The following is a 19879-nucleotide window of genomic DNA, read 5'->3' as shown; positions in this document are numbered from 1 at the left end:
CCATATTGTGTGTCCTACTTTTCGAGTTTCATTGAAGTGTATCCAAGTGCACAAGATGAAAAACATTCTATTAGTTTTTAAGCCTCTTACATTTTTTGTTGGACACAAGAACAACTCGAGCATCTTTCTTTCGGGAGCCGAACTAGGGCTTACAAGTTTGCCGTGCCCCTGGGGACCAGTGCGAGGTTGTGCAGCGTGGAGGGTCCAGACACTCCCACGGCGCAGACTTTGCTATCCGCACAGAGCGTTTCTGGTGTGGCTTATGCAGAAGAGACAATACAGCTCCCGATAAGCATGTCTGTTGTAGCCTGCCCTTTATAAATATATCTCTTTGATTATTCAAACAGTGTTTAAATTGTGACTCGGTTGTTATCCAAAAACATTTTATCTATGTTACTGATTTAAAATATACAGATATATATTTCAAGTTTTTAGCTCAAACAGACTCTTGAGCATATTCATATAGCAAATCCACATAACCAGTGTGGAGCCTAATGTACATCTTTGAACTGTATGTTAATCAGTACATGAAGCGTACCTCTGAAAAGAGTCCATCATTTGTGAATTTACTGATTTGTTTTTTAACTGCAGTTTTCACAAACTGCGGATGATGAAATCCTCTGTATTGTAGAAAATGTCTTTAAACTATCGCTGTTCCTACTTACTGAGTTCCCGAGCTACTTCTTTACTATGTGAATAAACAATTTGAACGAGAAAGGATTTAAAGACACATTGAAGCAAAGGCAAAAAAAAATTTGTAAAGAAATTTATGTGACCATTATGTGAGGTCACGGCAGGAGTTCCCTGAGTTGACACGTATGAACCATAAAGTCAGTTTGGACTGAGGAGCAGTTGATAAACTGCATTCAGTCTTGACAAAATTACTTTTTTATCCAAAGCATGCACAAGAAATCAAATCTCTGTATCACATTGATTTCAATAAAGTCTTATTATTTTATGGGGGCAATATCACAAATTACCGTAGATCATTAATAGGGAACAAAAAAGGAGGAACACATCAGCAATAGGAGACAGAAATTTTGACACGTGCTTATAACTTAAAACACAAAAAACCCAGTTACAGCTGCTAAGATTTATGGTATAAACCAGACTTTCACAGTCTGCATCTTTACAGGGTTTTTTCTGCTTTTGTTCACTCCTAGTGTGATTAACAAACAACAACCACAAACACAGAGCCCACTAACTATTAGCCGCTTTTCCCCCTAAACAGTCAGTTGACTGACAGAAATGCAATCCATTATTGTGAACGCTGAAGGAGATGTGCTCCATAGTCAAACTTATATTTCCTTAACTTACATCCTATATTCTGTTTAATTCCGGTATCCCTTTGATGGAAAATTGGTTAAACCATTGCTCAACTTATGTCTGAATGACAGCAGATAATTCTGATGAAAAGGAAACTGACCACGTAAGCACTTTGCAGCTGAGTCGAGGGCTCGTGGAAATAAGGTCAGGAGGAGTCCGGCGTGAGTACGGCCTGACATTCCATTTGGGACATCTGACAGACACATTAGTGGATAGTGGTTAAGGCGAGAGATTGCTATTCTGTCTTTTACAACGGTACAAAGGGAGGACTAAATGCCGCTTTAAAACAGTTCAGGTATCTTTGTGTTTACGGGGAGAAGTGAATAACTGGGGCCGAGGCTCTGAAAAGAGACGGTCGCTTCACCGATGGGCCTGGGCTACTTTGAGCTGGTTAACATCGACGACGAACGTAAGACTGAGTGCACAGACATAATTGATTGTCTGGACAATAAGAAATTCCAGATATGTTTTCCACAGGGAGCAGATACGGAAATAAAAGATGTAGCCATTCCAGGGCAGCAGAAACCTCCACACGCATCAAATAATGCAAAGCGCAGCGGTGGAGTGACATCAGTCTTAGATGTAGCACGGCAGAACGGATTGAGTCTAAAAACAGCAAAGAAATGGGCAGCAGCAATGACTGTAAGAAGGTTTACAATCGACTTTGTCAGCAGTATCCGCGTCTGAAACGATGGATGGAGAGTAGATTTCCTAAAAATTCTTTCCAGGAAGCACTGAAAAACAGGAAGGAGAACTTTGGAAAGAGACGACAGTCTTTTACTGAAATTCGCAGTGTTATGTTGCTGCTCGAACTGCGCGAGTCAGTTTGTCTCATAACTGGTTCCTTCATAAAGCAAGGCACAGGCTTTGTGCTATTTGACAACTTTGTCTTGACCGACGCCCACTTATTCGACTACTGGGTTAAATCAAACTCACCTAACTGGCATGAATTTGTAAACGTTACCGTGGTCTTTAACTTTGAAGACCAAGAATCAATCAGGAACAACCTCAGCGCTCAGGTGTTCATCGGCAACGATAAGTTAGATTATGTCATACTTAAGCTGGAAACAGAGAAAGTGCCGCCGGGGCTCCTTAAGAGATTTGGGCCTGAGCCTTCAGACGGCGAGGCCTGTTTCGTCGGACACCCAGGAGGAGGAGTGAACAAAACGAGTCCCACGTGCGTCATCGAGAAAGAGAGGCGAGAGAATAATGAAAATGTAGAAGACTGCGAGGAATTTTGCAGTCTTTGTGAAATTAATCAGCAAATCAAAAACGACCCGTATGAAAATATCTACGTCACCTACAACACTCTCATGCACCACGGCTCTTCCAGCTCCCCGGTTTTCGATGCAGAGGGACAAGTGTTTGGTCTGCACAGTGGTGGGTTTTTCTACGGGTTTCCGAATCTTAGCGAGAATGTGTTATGTGAAGGCTGTGTGCACGCAGGGGTGGTGACATGAAGGACCCAAAATGCAGACTCAGGAAATCAAAGGTGAACTTAAATACAGCTTTAATGTTAAACTCAAAAAAACAACAAAACTGAGTATCCAAAAATAACTTACACGAACAGACTGACAGAACACACAGCTATATAAACAGTAGATCGCGACAATGACAAACTGAAACACAGGGCTTAAATACATAGAGGGAGCAATCAGGGAATGGACAACAGGAGGGAAACACAGCTGGGGCAAATCAGAACTGACGAGACAAGGAAGCGTAAACTGAACACACTGAGATAAGACAGAGACCTTCAAAGTAAAACAGGAAACACATAACACAGACTGAACAAAAGACACAGACTCACATGCAGGCACTACAACAGAGGGAACAGAGACGTGGGACCAGGGCAGACAGACACTGACTGAACACGGGGATATAGCCGACAGGGGAGACAGCAACTAAGGATTACACAGAGACAAACCATAAGACATGACTCTAACGAAAACCCAAAGACTAGAAATTATAAATAATATAATAAACTCAAAACCCCTGGGTCAACGACCCAGGCATCCTAACAGAATGTGATTGAGTACGCCTTTGCTCTGCTCACTATATTTGAAAACTTTGTGGATAATCTGAAGATAGATGAGTATGGGGAGGTGCTGGAAAGAGTTGAGCAGGAGGCAAAGGGAAATCCTCACCTAGAAAACGTTATAGCCTGTGTTGCGGGGTCAAAGGAAGGCAAACCTGACGCGTTGTTGCAGGAAGTTGAGAGTAAAACAGATTCTGAGGAGATTGGTGATGCACTAGAATCTCTGGTCAAAGCACACACGGCTGTGTAGAGACAGAATGATCGCAGTAGTTTGTTTGCTTGTTTTGTACAGACGAGTGTTGAACTCTTATTTTACAAATTCTTAGTTTTCACTCGTTATCATTATTATTACGACAAAGGGTATGGGGCTCTTGACAACCATTTTCACCGTGTCACCATTTTTGGAAAAAGCAAGAACAATTTGTGTTTCCTTTTTTATTTTATCGTAGTTTTGTTTTTTAGTTTTGACAGACTCAATACATTTAACTTTGTCATAATTTTTTTCTTTCATGAGCCTTTAAGATTAGTTGAGTGGCCGCATGATTTTTCATTGCTCAACTAGTGTAATGAAATCAGTTTTTCTACTTTTTTTGTGTGCGTGACCTCACTGTAGATGCTGAAGATGTTGTAATCCCCGTCCCTCTTTTTTCCCCCGCTCCATCCCGCTGTTTTTCCCCCCCTCTTCCTTTCTCCCTTTTCTTTTCCTCATTCAAGTCTGTCCCGTATCTAGCAAGTGAAAATAAAAAATAAATAAAATAAACAATAAAAGGTAAATCAAATAGACCATTACGGCAAGGCTGGGATGGTCAATTTGGTAAAGTAAATCCGTTGGGCATCTTCCTTCGCCTTTAGACAATAATTCTGATGGCAAAAAAACCAAACGGGACAGGCAAAAAAAAAAAAAATCAAAGATATCATTACTGACTCGACCCTCCCATTTATCCAGGATTAATACCAGCTACAGCTTGTGTTCCACTTGATAAATGGACTTATATTTGTGTAATCTTTCTCACATGGTGTGTCGTAAACAGTGACAGAAAAATGTCTGTCACAACATCTGAGACTATTTACATTAAGGCAAAGCTGAAACAATTTTGATATTTAATTAAAAAATTAATTTCAGCAATCTTATTGTCAAAACAGACAACATTTTGTTGAAATGGGTTTGTGTGTGGAAATATAGTCATTAAATGATGTTGAACAGCATTTTGAAAAGTACGTTAATGAGAAGAAGCTGGTTTGCTGGACACGCTTTCTGGAGTAGAGCCAAACATTTTTAATTGTGGAACCAACAACACTCATGACCTTTGTAAACTTTAAATTTCCTTGTGATGGTGGTGCGACTTAAATGAACAGAACCACATTCAGCATTATGATCATAAATACTTTGCCTATTGGTGTTGTTCTGGTAAAACTTGGTAAATCTCAATCACAATTTTGGCTTCCACAATTAAATAACCATAATGAAGTGTGTGTTCTGTCAATACAATGTGAAGCAAAAACAAATCAAGTACTGCGGTGTATACAGCCTAAATAGTGCATCAGTGCACTGAATTTATGTTAGTAAGGCCAATTTTTTTTTAAATTCAGGAATTTGTGCAAATATGAACCAGAACTCTTCTCTTTAAATGACAGTGCACTATAAAAGGTTGGTTACAAAAATCATAAATAATTGTAACAAATAATCATAATTATCATTTTGGGAAAAATTGCGCAGCCCTATTTTCATCTGATGGAAGTTCTTATGAGGGCTTTGGACATCTTGGCTTGCCACTTTCAGCAGTCTGGCTGTTTCCAGGGCCTCAAAATCTTAACTGTCATAAGCATCACCTGCAGGAACACACAGCAGTATTATTTTTACATGTATGAAAACAAACAGAAGGTTCAGTGTTGATATTTTTTATTTTTTTGTTTCCCTTAAGTGTAAATCTGTGCAGTGCAAATTTCAATAAAACATACTCACAAGAGAAACCACAGTCAAAGTCGAGTTCGATCAGTCATTCTAATGTTGTTAATAAAAGAAAGTGTATTTAGATGTGGATTTAAATTGTATAAACAACAACAATCCCACATTATATTTTGTAAAACACTAATAGCAAGCAGTATCATGGTAGCTTTGAAAAAAGTGAATTTTGTAGTTGCATCAAATTTATATATTGCAAAACTGTTCCAAGCATTGAAGCTATATTTTTACAGAGGAAAACTTACCTGTTGATGAGATGAGTAGACTCGTCATCAGTGTTATTGCCTGCACAAAGACACGGACAAACGCACGCAAACATTACTGCTGCAGCATCTCCCACAAGATTGTCACATGTATCAAAGCCCCTTGTCAAAACACCAAATGCAGTGGTTGGCCAGCAGCTGCTTGTCTACATGAATAAATGCATGAACTAGTTTTTCAGCGTCACTCTGAGACAGGACATTTGTAATTTTAGAGATGTTGCACAAATGGAAGAACGCAGTCTTACATATTTGTTTAATACAGGGGTCAGAAACTCTAGGCACGCGTGCCACAGCTTGCACACAAAGGGTTAACTGATGGCACCACCATAGCTGGACTGGCCATCGGACATACCGGGCAAATGTCAGGTATGTCCGATGGCCGGTGATTTTTTGTTTTGTTGTAACGGTATAAACAATGAAAGGTGGTGGATTGGATGCTGGTCTATGTGTAAAAATAATCCAGTTGTTTGGTGGTGGCTGTGGCGGAGCTTCCACAGAGGCAACAGGTGGATGAGAGAAAGGGGAGGCAGGAGGAGCAGAGACCCGAGGCAGCTGCCGGTCCGAGTGTCAAGTGAACTGAACTTCAGGTAAGAAGTTATGACCTGCAGTCTATCTGGTCAGATATAAACCAAGTTTAGGTGGAGTTTATTTTCATTATGCTGACTATACTAGCTAGCATGACGGAGTTTCTGTACAGCTGGGTGGGTGCTATGGTGTTACTGATAATGAACTTTATTTTATTCATAAGATTAGTTAGTAGAGTGTCCAACCGTCCTGTAAAAAACTGAATCGTCCTGTATTCAGAGAAAATATTACGTATTTCGTATTGAGGTGAAAAGGAACACAGTTTGTCCCGGACTTCAGCTACAATGGAAAAAGACACAAAGCTGGAGTTACTCTGCACAGCTGCCTCATCTTCTCTCTTTCTCTCACCCTCCTGTTGATACTTCAATCATGAAAGTGTGTGAAGGTTCTCAGTCATCCAGGTCATCGTAGTCAAAGGAGCTTGGAAAGAAAAGCGTCTGGACTTCTTTAAGTTGCTTGAAGACGTTTCACCTCTCATCCAACAAGCTTCTTCAGTTCTAAAGTCAAATGGCGGAGAGTCCCAGATTTAAACCCAGTGGGAGTTTCCCCACAAAGAGGGACAAAAGGACCCCCTGATGATCCTCTACCTAATCACATGAGCCAAGGTGTGAAAACAGGTGTGGGTCACAATCACCCAGGGTTTCGGGTGAGCTTATTGCTTATTGTGTGCCAAGTCTTGATGGCTTTTCTATGTTGTGTATTTGTGAAGTGGCTGTTTGGTCTCTCCAATGTAGAGGTCTGTGCATTCCTCACTGCACTGTACAGCATACACCACATTGTTAAGTCTGTGTTTAGGAGTTTTGTCTTTGGGATGAACCAGTTACATAAGAAGAAGCCTAAGAAAATTCTCGGATGAGAGGTGAAACGTCTTCAAGAAACTTAAAGAAGTCCAGATTCTTTTATTTCCAAGCTCCTTAGACTACGACGACCTGGATGACTGAGAACCTTCACACACATCAAAAAGAGCACTTTTGAGATGCGGTGGAACTGGAGATTGGGGCGACCGTGGCTCAGGGGGTTGGGAAGTGCATCTGTAACCGGAAGGTCGCCAGTTCATTCCCCGTGCTCTCTGTCCTGGTCGTTGTGTCCTTGGGCAAGACACTTCACCTACCGCCTACTGGTGTTGGCCAGAGGGGCCGATGGCGCGATATGGCAGCCTCGCTTCTGTCAGTCTGCCCCAGGGCAGCTGTGGCTACAACTGTAGCTGCCTCCACCAGTGTGTGAATGAATAGTGGAATTGTAAAGCGCTTTGGGTGCCTTGAAAAGTGCTTTATAAATGCAATCCATTATTGTTATCATGCATTTACCTGAATATTGTAAGTTGCTGTAAATATGCCAAATTCTCACATAATGCATGTTAGAGTATTGTGACTTGAATAGATTATGTGCAACACACATTGATATTCAAATTCTGAATACATTAAAAGCTAAAGCTGGATTCAAACATGAGTGTACCAATTATTTTTTTGTGTGATCAGAAAAATAATGACAAAGAGAGTCTTCTAAAGAATCAGTAAATCTCACTTTTGACAAATGACAAAAACAAAATAAAAGTTTCTTACCCCAAAACTTAATAATCTTCTTAGCGCTGTGAATGACTTCACAGCTGTACATGGACAGGTCAGACTTTAAAACCTCCACTTCTATTTTTATCTCAAAGGCTTCATCGTCATTTTTGAAAACTCCTGTGCTTTGCAGTCCTTCCTTTTCTGTTAGAATTTGTCCTCTCTTTTTGATCCTCATGGTGATAACATCTGGGTAGAAGCCGTTGGCGACACACACCAAAGTGAGCTTTGTCTCAACCTGGGATTTCGTTTTGTACAGAAACACCTTAGGGGGAACTAGAAAGAGAAAATGTAAAGTGATATGTGCACAGTGGCTCAACATAAATGATAAGTACTAATGTAAATTCTATGCCAAATTCCAGCTAACAACATAAACAGGGAGGCCCACAACCTCTTAGCATACTGCAGTGTCTTTAATCTAACGCTTTTACATATATTGCTGCCGCATTACTTCTTAAATCATGAAGACAGTTGCTTAATAAGATATTTATAAGAAATTAATAATAAATAATAATAATTATTATTAATAAATAAATAATAAGATACTTAGGAAATAAATATCTTATTCCTATCTAATAATAATAAGATATTTATTTCCTATCTTATTCATAGCCTTTTCTTTTTTCTTTAGGTCACGAGCAGTTGTGTAAGCATTTCACTGCATATCGTACTGTGTATGACTGTGTATGTGACAAATAAAATTTGAATTTGAATTTAAAGTGCTGGTTTAAAAGTCCTGACCAATTTGTTTATAACCTCTCCTCCAGACTGCACCTGGCCTGGCCTCTAAACAAAAACACAAAAAACACAAAGTGCCAAGCCAATCTGGGTCTTTTTTGTCTCATTTTATGGTAAAGCTTCTGGGAAGGAATGTGCCAAGTGCAGTATGAAGGAGAGGGAATTTGGTATGAGGTTGAAGAATCTGTTGATTTGAAACATTTTACAGTCTAGGGGCATTTTCTAAATATTTTTATATTAATGTTTCCACTAGTAATTTATTTAATTTATTACCACTGTATTGTATTTAAGCAACATATTGAGCACTGTTATTTATTTATTTACACATCATCTGTGACCAGCTACATCAGCAAGTGCATCGATGATGTCACTGTCTCTAAGACTATCAAAATATGCTCCAACCAGAAACTATGGATGACTGCAGAAGTGCATGAACTGCTAAAGACTGGAGACACTGCCTTCTGCTCACTCTTGATGGCGCTGTCACTTGGTGTTCGCTCTCTCTGTGGTAGAGTATCACTTCCTGTTCCTGCTCAAACACAGTGGTGTTTCTTAGTAGCTTATCTGCTATGCAATTTAATTAAAAACTTTAAAATACATTCTTTTTTCAGAGTATAATCTTCACGTGCTTCATCCGGAGCACACTTTCTGTGTACTCACTACATAATTTAAAGCCAAAGTATTCACTCACTGTCTCTGTACTGTTTCGCTAGCTTAGCTTAGCCGACTCGTTAGCACCATGGCTACTTCACCTGTCCCTCCTGCACTTTCCTGCTCATTGTGTCAGATGTTTAGTTACTCCTCGGCCTCCTTTAGCAGTAATGATACTTATAACAAATGTAGCATATTTGCAGCTCTGGAGGCCAGGATTACTGAATTGGAGACTCTGCTTCGCACCCTTCATTCACCTGTAGCTAGCCAGGCCCCTGTAGCTGGTGCAGCCGAAGATAGCATAGGCCCCGCTAGCTGTTCCCCGGCAGACCCCAAGCAGCTGGGGAAAGAGGGCGGCTGGGTGACGGTGAGGAGGAAGCGTAGTCCTAAACAGAAGCCCCAGGTACACCACCAACCCGTTCATGTGTCTAACCGTTTTTCCCCACTCGGCGACACACCCGTCGAGGGTCAAACTCTGGTAATTGGTGATTCTGTTCTCAGACATGTGAAGCTAGAGACACCGGCAACCATAGTCAATTGTCTTCCAGGGGCCAGAGCAGGCGACATTGAAGGAAATTTAAAACTGCTGGCTAAGGGTAAACGTAAATTCAGTAAAATCATAATTCACGTCGGCAGTAATGACACCCGGTTACGCCAATCGGAGGTCGCTAAAATCAATATTGAATCGGTGTGCAACTTTGCAAAACAATGTCGGACTCTGTAGTTTTCTCTGGTCCCCTCCCCAATCAGACCAGGAGTGACATGTTTAGCCGCATGTTCTCCTTAAATTGCTGGCTGTCTGAGTGGTGTCCCAGAAATGATGTGGGCTTCATAGATAATTGGCAAACCTTCTGGAGGAAACCTGGTCTTGTTAGGAGAGACGGCATCCATCCCACTTTGGATGGAGCAGCTCTCATTTCTAGAAATATGGACAAATTTATTAAACCTCCCAAAATGTGACTATAAACATAAATAAATAAAATACAGCAATTCCTCCACGTAAGATGCTATAGTGGAAACACTATAGCAGTCTCGTAACAACACTCCAGACTCAGACTTTAAACAAGTGAAGAAAATTGATTGCCAAATGGTGTGCCCTGACATAAGATATCAGCATTTTGTGATGAATAGGAACAGGTTGTTTGGAGCTAGTCACAAAACTCCCACTGGAGAGGAACACACCCAGTTGTTGGTGCCAAAAAAATGTACAGGTCCATGTTTTATGAGTTCATTCTTGAGGATGAATGCAATTAGAATCACTGGCCAAACCCTATTTGTAGTGTGGAAGGTGCCCAGGGCCTCCATTGGATTTGTTGGGTGGTGTTGGATTTCATTAAATTAAATGGTGAGGAAGTATCAAGCGCAAGGAAAATTTTAATTCGGTACTCTCTGCTTGTATTACCCCTTTCTTCTAGCTCAAAGTTACTCGCCAAGTGGCAAGGATCCTTTGTGGTCACACAGCGAGTGGGAGATATTGACCAGGAAGTGGTGCAGTTGGATAGGGAAAGAGCCAAACAGATCAAAACTTGGTCAAGGAATGACATGTGTCATTCATGAATCACACTCCCTGCTGGTGGCTGATGCTCTCAGGCGTTGGTGAGTTGGTGGTTCTTGGTGTCTGGGGCTGGGTGCTCAGGTATGTAACGGCTCACTCCCGGTGGCTGCATGGCGGGGCCTTCCGCCCGTGGCTCAGGCAGGTCTCTTCTGGCATGTGGGGGGCCCTCAGGCCTCTGGGCCTGGGGCTCGGTCCTCTCTGGCACAGCTGGCTGCCAGCAGAACCCACGGGCATGTCACTGCAGCCCCCTCTGGCTTCTGCTCCGTGGCTGCTGGGTTACCCCTCATCTGGGGCTCTCCTCAGCTCCTCCTAGGAGGGTGACACAGATGCCCCTCCAGAGCCTCATTGGGCTCTCAGACAGGTACACACAGGTGTTCACAGACACAAACTACACCTTTCTTGGCTGCTACCTCAAAGCACTTTGTGCGCTGTTGGTCCTGCAAGATGCACAACAACACTGAATATTTAGTATTTACTGTTAGCTAGATTAATGCGATGGTGCTGCGATGTTGTATTTATGCAACATTAAGGTGCAGATTGAGGTCACCGTAACATAAATAAAGATAAAGCAAGCTGCACGAAATGGGCAAAGAGAACAGAGAACAGAAAGCGAGGGAGAGCACTTGCTATTATCCATGACGGATCAATCAAAGGCATTGAAAAGCTTTAAGAAGTCTTTAATTTTCCACACATGACAGTAAAAGAAATTTCTGAGAGGATTCCATCGATTATTGAGAATAACCTAGAGCTAGAAAAAGTTGTTGTTCATGCTGGAGCTGCTGACGTCTTTCTGAAAAAATCTGAAATTTTAAAGAAAGACTTCTTGGATTTACTTCAGAACTTTCAAAACTACAAGGTAGAACCTCACGTATCTGGACCAATTCCAGAAACGCCCTCAGATGAAGAATATAGCAGGATGAAATTCAGCAGGTTTGTTAAAACTGTCTGTGCTGAAAGGTCAATTCAATTTCTAAATAATTTTAAGATTTTTTGTGGAAGGAAGCACCTGTTTACAAGAAATGAACGTAACATTAATAAGAAAGGTCAGAGGCTTTATCTTCTGAACTTGTTGTCTCGTGTGAACTCACCGCCCTGTTCTCAAATTCAGATAAAGACATCAGAATCAGCTTGCACAATATCAGCTGAGACACACAGTGGATGCCAACCAGCTGGATCACACAGAGACCATGACATACTTGCACCCTTCAGTGATAAGCCCGCCAGAGACATATCAGCCGACCCAAAAACAACGGTCCCTGATGACTTTCGAAAGAAACAGAGTTTCAGCAACTGTGTACAGAAACATATCAGTTGACATAGCTCAAACTGCTGAGTTACTATGCCAACCCCCAACAACTTCACTTCCAGCAGCAGTTACAGCAACTCCAGCTAAATATACAGATTCAACTCTGTGCAGAAACTCACCAGCTGATGTCTGTACACCTTCATGATCATTATCCTCATCAGTGATCATATCACCATTTAAGTCATTCCCCGAACCCCTTCAAACCCAAATTAACAGAGGGATTCATCTGACACCAAAAGTGGTACCACACCCACCTACTAATTATAAACAATATGGCTCTCCACTCCACCTAACCAAGTCTGATATCTGATGCCGACCGGACGCCATTACCAGATTGCATCATTCCTTCATGTGTCCAGTCACTCTTATTCTTATTCTGAAAGTAAAATACCAGTTATTATAAGCAATAGATCCTTACACACTAAAAGTACTTATAATCAAACAGTACAGAATCTGAATATAATTGCAAAAATAATCTCTCAATCACTGAAAGAAATATTAAAGCAGCTGCACTAAATATTAGATCCCTATCAGGGAAGTCTCTCCTAATTAATGATTACATCACTACACATGATATACATGCTCTGTTTCTTTCAGAAACTTGGTTAGATGGAAATTCAGAACAAACTGTGCTAATAGAGACTTGCCCAACTGATTATCACTTCATTAGTGAGACCAGAAAAAAACAAAAGAGGTGGTGGTCTTGCTGCAATCTTTCACCAATCACTAAACTTCAAAAAGGTTACGCTAGGTGAGCACCTCAGCACCTTTGAATATTTAGCTACTGAAACAAATGAACCAAACAAAGTTTTATTTCTAAACATCTAACACAAACTTTTTTAATGATTTCAATGACCTTTGCTCTGCAATATGTCTAGAATATGACCAATTGTGCAATTGTGGAAGATTTCAACATCCATACTGACAAGCCTCAAGATAGCAGAACAAAAGCACTAAATGATGTCCTCCATAACTTTGACCTAATCCAGCACATTAGTGAGCAACGCATAATCGAGGACACACTCTGGACCTACTTATTAGCAAAGATCTAAATATCTCTAACATTGCTGTAACTGATATTGCATTATCTGATCACTTCTGCATTTCATTTGAAAGCACCAGTTTAGCCAAAATACCTAATCAGAGTAAGATCACTGTTAAAAAACGCTTCCTTAAAGAAAACTCAGCTGAAAACTTAAACTGATGTACACTTCTACCTTATTGAAATCACCAATATCCACTAACACACATTCAGTAAACAAATTGATAGATTGAGCCATTTAAGATTAAAACTGTCTCTAGTAAAAAAGAAGTCTCCGTGGAGAAGTGATCCACTGGTATGTAATGAACTAAAGAGAGTGCTGGTGCGCTGAGAGAAAATGGTGGAAAACTCTACTCCAGGTTCATTGCGAGATATATAAAGAGAGGCTGAATAAGTATCAATTAGCCCTGAAGGATGCAAGGGAATCATTATTGTCTGAGATTATTCACAGAAACAACAATAATGCTAGGACATTATTTGCTACAGTGGAGAGATTAACTACACCTCCAGTGGCAGCAGCCCCTGAACTAAGTTCCACTATAGGGCCTGCAATGAATTTGCCAGCTTCTTTACTGAAAAGATCTTGAACATCAGAAGGTCAATCAGCATATCAGTTTCAACCCCAATACCGACGTTAAGCCCAATTGACACCCATGCAGAGAAAATGACTCATTTCCAAACAATAAATCAATCAAGCCCTGATAAAATTATTGAGAAACTAAGCTCTGCCACCTGCTGCTGTCAGGTTGTTGTGTGTGGGCGAGGAAGAGATGACCCAAACGCACGACTCACGTTGCTGAATGATGATGATTTATTAGAGCGAGTGAACAGAGCAGGAACGGCAGGACTGACTAACTAACTTAAAGACTGAATGGTTGGCTGAACAACGGAATACAAACGGGAAGGACAACAATCACATCATCATTGACACGACCAAGACCAGGAAGGAACTGAGGACTTAAATACACTAGCTGAATAATGACTGATAGGTGACAGGTGAGTGAACAGCTGAACATAATTGAACTAACGATACATGGAATGAGTTGGAAGACAATACACAGGTACACAGGCTGAAACAGGAAACAGGAAGTGAAAAACATGGCAAAATAAACTGAACATGACAAAACTGAAAACACTGGGTCAACGACCCAGGAAACCTGACAGCAGCTTTGATATCTTACCAACAGGTTTTCTTAAAAAGGTCCTCCCAGCCATCTGGGAGGATCTGATCCCAATAATTAACACATCCCATCTATCAGGTGTCTTTCCCAAAGCCTTAAAAACAGCAGTTATCAAACCAATATTAAAGAAGAAGAACCTAGACAGCACATTAATGCAAAACTACAGACCAATCTCTAATATTCCATTTATGGGTAAAATTATTGAAAAAGCTGTTTTCCAGCAGTTAAACAGCTTTCTCACAATGAACAACCGCTTTGATATTTATCAGTCTGGTTTTCGTAGGCACCACAGCACCGAGACAGCCCTTGTCAAAGTGTTTAACGACATCCGTATAAATACTGACCGTGGGAAGTCCACAGTATTGGTACTACTGGACCTTAGTGCGGCGTTTAACACCGTTGATCATGATATATTACTGGAACGTCTAGAGAGCTGGGCCGGACTTTCTGGTACAGCACTCGACTGGTTCAAGTCCTACCTTAAGAACAGGAACTTCTATGTGTCAATTAGCCCATTCTCATCACAAAAAATAGAAATCACATGCGGGGTCCCCCAGGGCTCCATCCTAGGGCCCCTCTTACCTGGCATTTATATGCTCCCATTAAGCCAGATTATAACCACCAATAATATTAACTACCACAATTATGCAGACGCTACTCAACTTTATATCTCAATGTCACCAGGTGATGTTGAACCTATCCAAACCCTTAATAAATGCACTGAGCAAATTAACAACTGGATGTCTCATAATTCCTGAAACTGAACAAAAACAAAACTGAAGTACTTATCTTTGGACCCAAAAAAGATCGATTAAATATCAGTCATCAGCTTAAACTGGTCCAACTACAAACTACCGACCAGGCCAGAAATTTAGGCATAATAATGGACTCAGACCTGAACCTCCAGGGCCACATAAAAGTTATAACAAAGTCAGCCTTCTATCACCTGAGGAACATTTCTAGGATTAAAGGACTGATGACACAAGGAGACCTAGAAAAACTCATCCATGCATTTATCTCTAGCTGCCTTGATTACCGTAACAGTATCTTCACAGGTTTACCTAAAAAAAATCAATTAGACAACTGCAGCTGATCCAGAACGCTGCTGCGCATGTTCTCACTAGAACTAAGAAAATAGAGCACATTACTCCAGTTCTAAAGTCATTACACTGGCTCCCTGTAGCTCACAGAATAGACTTTAAAGTGCATTTATTAGTTTATAAATCCTTGAATGGGTTTGCACCAGAGTACATTAGAGATCTGCTATTATAGTACAAACCATCCAGATCAGTCAGGTCCTCCAGCTCTCGTTTATTGACAGTCCCTAGAACCAGAACTAAACATTGAGAAGCAGCTTTTAGTTTCTATGCTCCTCACATCTGGAACACACTACCAGGAGACTGCAAAGCTGCAGAGACACTGAACTCTTTTAAGTCTAAAATTAAAACTCACTTATTTAGACTTGCTTATGAGTAACTGATCCTATTATGGCTTTCCACTTGCTTGTTTTTAATTTTCATACAAATTATTGTCTTGATTATTGTTTTATTGTAAATGCTTTCTTCTAAACGTTTTCTTATATTTTAAACTTTAAAGTGATTTATGTTTTATTTTATGTTTTAATTTTAATCATGTAAAGCACCTTGAATTGCCTTGTGCTGAAAGGATGCTATACAAATGAAATTGCCTTGCTGTGTTTATTATGTTGCTCTCTTTTTTTGCTTGTTTTTTCTTTTTTTTCTCTCAACGGGTAATCCGGGAGATTTTTTTTTCTTTTTAAGTGCCCTTTCTCACTGTCCCTCATCCCCTCTGTTTTTCTTTTCCTCCATCTTTCCTTCTCCCTTTCCTATCCCCCAGCCATGTCTGTCCCATCTGTAACAACTGAAAATAAAATAAAAATAAATAAATAATAATAACAAAGGTTGATCAAATGGACCAATACGGCAAGGCCGTGATGATCTACTTGGTAACGTAAATCCATTGGATATCTTTGTTGGCCTTCAGACATCAGTTCTGATGGCTAAAAAACCAAACAGGACCAGGAAAAAAAAAAAGGAATGACATGAAGTGGCGCCGGAGGTGCCATAGTCAGCTTGTCTCGCCTCACTCCATTGTATTAACCATCTTACATAGGCCTAGTACGCAGATGTTGCTGCATCGCAACACCATTTTCCACTCACCTCAACCAGCTGTGGCACATGGCCACGCCTCCCTTGGCCTAGTTTTTCTGAAGGTTTATTCAGGTTTAAAGGGTTTTTTTCACCGAACCGTTTGTCACCAAAGTGCTTGTATTAGTGTAGGGTCTTTTCCTTACAATTTAAAGAGCTTTGAGACAACTATTGTTCTGATTTGGCGCTATATAAATAAAATTGAATTGAAATGAAATGACTTTTGTATCTTTAACATTATTAAAATTCACTTCCGAGAAATAAAGCACTTACTTGGTCCAGAAGTAGCAGCAGTAGAAGATCCTCCTGTCAACAGATATAAAACAGAGGCAAAAGATGCTCAAAGACAATGAAATATTAGTATCTCGCTGTTGGGCTAGCCTGTGTCAAGTTTGTGCAAACATTTAATTAATCTTTGATAGGTTTTAAAGTGTTAGGTTGGCATTCAACTTTTTTCCAATCATATATGCTTACATTTATCTAAATGAAAGACCGTAGTTCAGAAAATCAAAAGATCTGACTCAAAATTGGTGTGAAAAAAGTCACAAAAGACCAAGAAAATGGATGGAGGTGGAGAACAAGGAGTATCAGATCTATCATTCTGGGACGCAAACGTCATATTGTTGGACATAAGAAGGAAATCAGAGACTGCAGGTGATGATATACAAGATGGAAGACTTTTTTAATGGCTGTCATTTTAATGTAGAATCTGAAAATGTTTCCTTTCATATTTTCAGGTAATGGGCAAATCACCTTATATGCACCACTTAAATTTAATTGCTCATTTAGCATATTTTTGGAATGTTTTGTAAAACTGTAAAAAATTACCAAAAGTAAATCATTACTATTTTTTCCTGTACTTTAAAAATTATATAGTATACTGAACTTACCACAAATCGGTCTTTTACAGTAGCACACAAAAATAATAACAATTGCAATAATTGCAATTGTGGGCACCATGATGTGAGCTTTGTTTCCATTAAACACACTGATATCTGAAACACAGAAAACATTCACATTAATTGTGTCTTGGCAAATTGGCCCTGAACGAGGGACCAGACAAAGAGAGATTCAAAACCACGTATGAGTAAAAGATCAAGAGAACAGTTTACCCAGCCACCCAGCCGAGGATAGGGTTAACTACTGGTGGTGGTCAGAGGGCCCAGTGGCGCCAGTGTCCAGCAGCCTCGCCTCTGTCAGTGTGCCCCAGGGTGGCTGTGGCTACAATGTAGCTGCCATCACCAGTGTGTGAATGGGTGGATGACTGGATGTGTAAAGTGCTTTGGGGTCCTTAGGGACTAAGTAAAGTGCTATACAAATACAGGCCATTTACCATTTAACGGGCCCCCACCCAGAAGGCATGCCTGGGGAGGGTGCCTGAGGGTGACCGGCTTGTGGCTGGACATTAGTCCATGGGGCCCGGCCGGACAAAGCCCAAAAAAGGGACATGGGCCCACCCTCCTTTAGGCCCACCACTCACAGGAGGTGCCGTAGGGGTCAGGTGTATGTCCTGCGTGGTGGTCATGGGCCGATACCCGGCTACCGAGACTAGCAATTGGGACATGGAATCCCACCTTTCTGGTTGGAAAGGAGCCTTAGATAGTCCTTGAGGTTGACAGATACTGATAGATATAGTTGGGCTCACCTCAAAACACAGCTTGTGCTCTGGAACCAGTATCCTGGAAAGGTGCTGGACTCATTGTGGAGTTTGATAAGAGGCAGGGGCCTGGGGTGGGTATCTTACTATCCCTTTTGGCTTGCTACCTGTACACTAGAGTTTTTCCCAGTGGACAAGAGGGTTTGTTCTCTCCACCTTTGTATTGTGGAATGGGTCCTAACTGTGTCTGTGCTCATGCACCAAATGAAAGTTCAGAGTACCCGGCCTTCTTGGAGTCCCTGGGCGGGGTACTTGAGGGTGATCTACCTGGGCACTCTGTTGTCCTACTGGGTGACTTCAACACTCGTGGGCAATGACAGGGGCGTGACTGGGAGGAACCATCTGCCCTGCCAGATCTAAACCAGAATGATATTTAGTGGCTGGACTTCAGTGCAAACAACAGTTTCTCCATAACAAACACAATGTTCAAACATAAGGGCATCCATGACTATACATAACAACAGCACACCCTATGCATGGCATCAGTCAGCTAAATCTGCAACACACACCTTGGCAAAGCTTCAACAGCATTTCAAAAGACACTGGGGACACTGTCCAAATAGACCATGTTTAGCATCTACACTGCTAAAAGCTGCTGCCCTGAGCTGCAGCAACAAGGTGGTTGGTGCCTGTAGTGGTGGTAACCCCAAACCAGATGGTTACACCAGAGGTGAAGGGAACCATCAGGCTGAAGTAGGAGGTCTATCAGGCATCTTAGCCTGTGGGAATTTTGAATGCAAAGTGCCAAGTGAAAAGCAGCTCACGCACTGACTGAAGCAAAAACTTGGGTGTGGGAGCAGTTCAGAGAGGAAGCAAAGTCTGGGGACGAGAGAGATGACTCATCTATCACCAGGGCTGAGGACACTGAGGCAGTTGAACAACTCCTGGTGGAAGGCCCCCTAGGGCAGTGGTTCTCAACCACTGTGCCGCAGCACATAGGTGTGCTGTGAGAAATGATCAGGTGTGCTGTGGAAGATTCTCTGGTTCCACCGGATTAATACTCTAAGGCTACGTTCACACTGCAGGCAAAAGCTCATCAAATCCAGCTTTTTTGACCCTATACGACTCGTATCCGATCTTGGTATGACAGTTTGAACGGCACAAATCCGATATTTTCAAATCCGATCTGGGTCACTTTCATATGTGGTGCTGAATTGGATACATATCTGATGTTTTAGAAAGCGACTGCTGTTTGAATGGTCAAGTCGCATTAAGTCCGTCTTTTACGTCACTGACACAACACAGATGCCGATTATCAGCATCGGAGAAGACAAACGAGAAAGCACGGTGGCGGACACTGGAGACAGGGCGAGTCAGTGGACAGAAACCGAGGTTTTGGACTTGATTAGCATATAGGGAGACAATTCTATTCAAGTTACGACTGTGCAGAAATTGATAGACTGCTGCAACAACACCTACTAGCTCTGTAGCCACCATTTTTACTTCCGTAAACAGAGCGCGTTGTGTGTGACGTCTTGTTTTGCGACCGCTTTGATGGTAGTGAACTGTTCACATGAGAGCAACTTTGCTGTCACATTTTATTTGTAGTGTGAACAACGAGACCAAAAAGAAAAATCAGACTTGATCAAAAAATCGGAATTGAGCATTAAGACCTGCAGTGTGAACATAGCCTAAACGACCAGCGTGAGTAATGGGCAGAAAATTTACATTCTCTTCCACTAGAGGGCAGTAAATCTACCTGCTCAAATTAAATAGGTCACCAATTGCCAGTAAAACAGAAGAAGACAAGAAGAAATTAAATATGCTGTGAGTGCGACTACACAGTGTTTAATAGCAATAGATAAATATTTCAAAAGAAAACGTAGTCAGTCTGACCCAGTCCT

At 41.2% G+C, this 19879-nt stretch overlaps 1 protein-coding gene and 1 pseudogene across 1 annotated transcript in view; one reads left to right on the top strand and one right to left on the bottom strand.

The window, feature by feature from the left end:
* Positions 1-1390: 1390 nt before the first annotated feature.
* On the top strand, positions 1391-3611 carry LOC102786432 (serine protease FAM111A-like; annotated as a pseudogene).
* Positions 3612-4176: 565 nt separating this feature from the next.
* LOC102784049 (H-2 class I histocompatibility antigen, Q10 alpha chain-like) overlaps positions 4177-19879 on the bottom strand; it is a 41582-nt gene continuing 25879 nt past the window's right edge. The window contains exons 5-10 of the mRNA XM_006809120.3: positions 17269-17373; positions 16652-16684; positions 7735-8013; positions 5570-5609; positions 5325-5363; positions 4177-5191 (exon numbers count right to left, since the gene is read on the bottom strand). Of these exons, the coding sequence (XP_006809183.1) occupies positions 5339-5363; positions 5570-5609; positions 7735-8013; positions 16652-16684; positions 17269-17373 (482 nt within the window). The 3' untranslated portion in view covers positions 4177-5191; positions 5325-5338. The remainder of the gene's footprint in view (positions 5192-5324; positions 5364-5569; positions 5610-7734; positions 8014-16651; positions 16685-17268; positions 17374-19879) is intronic.

Source organism: Neolamprologus brichardi, chromosome 22 (assembly GCF_056152115.1).
Source record: "Neolamprologus brichardi isolate AB-2024 chromosome 22, ASM5615211v1, whole genome shotgun sequence".
Classification (NCBI taxonomy): Eukaryota; Metazoa; Chordata; class Actinopteri; order Cichliformes; family Cichlidae; genus Neolamprologus; species Neolamprologus brichardi.
This window is presented reverse-complemented; position numbering and strand designations above follow the sequence as displayed.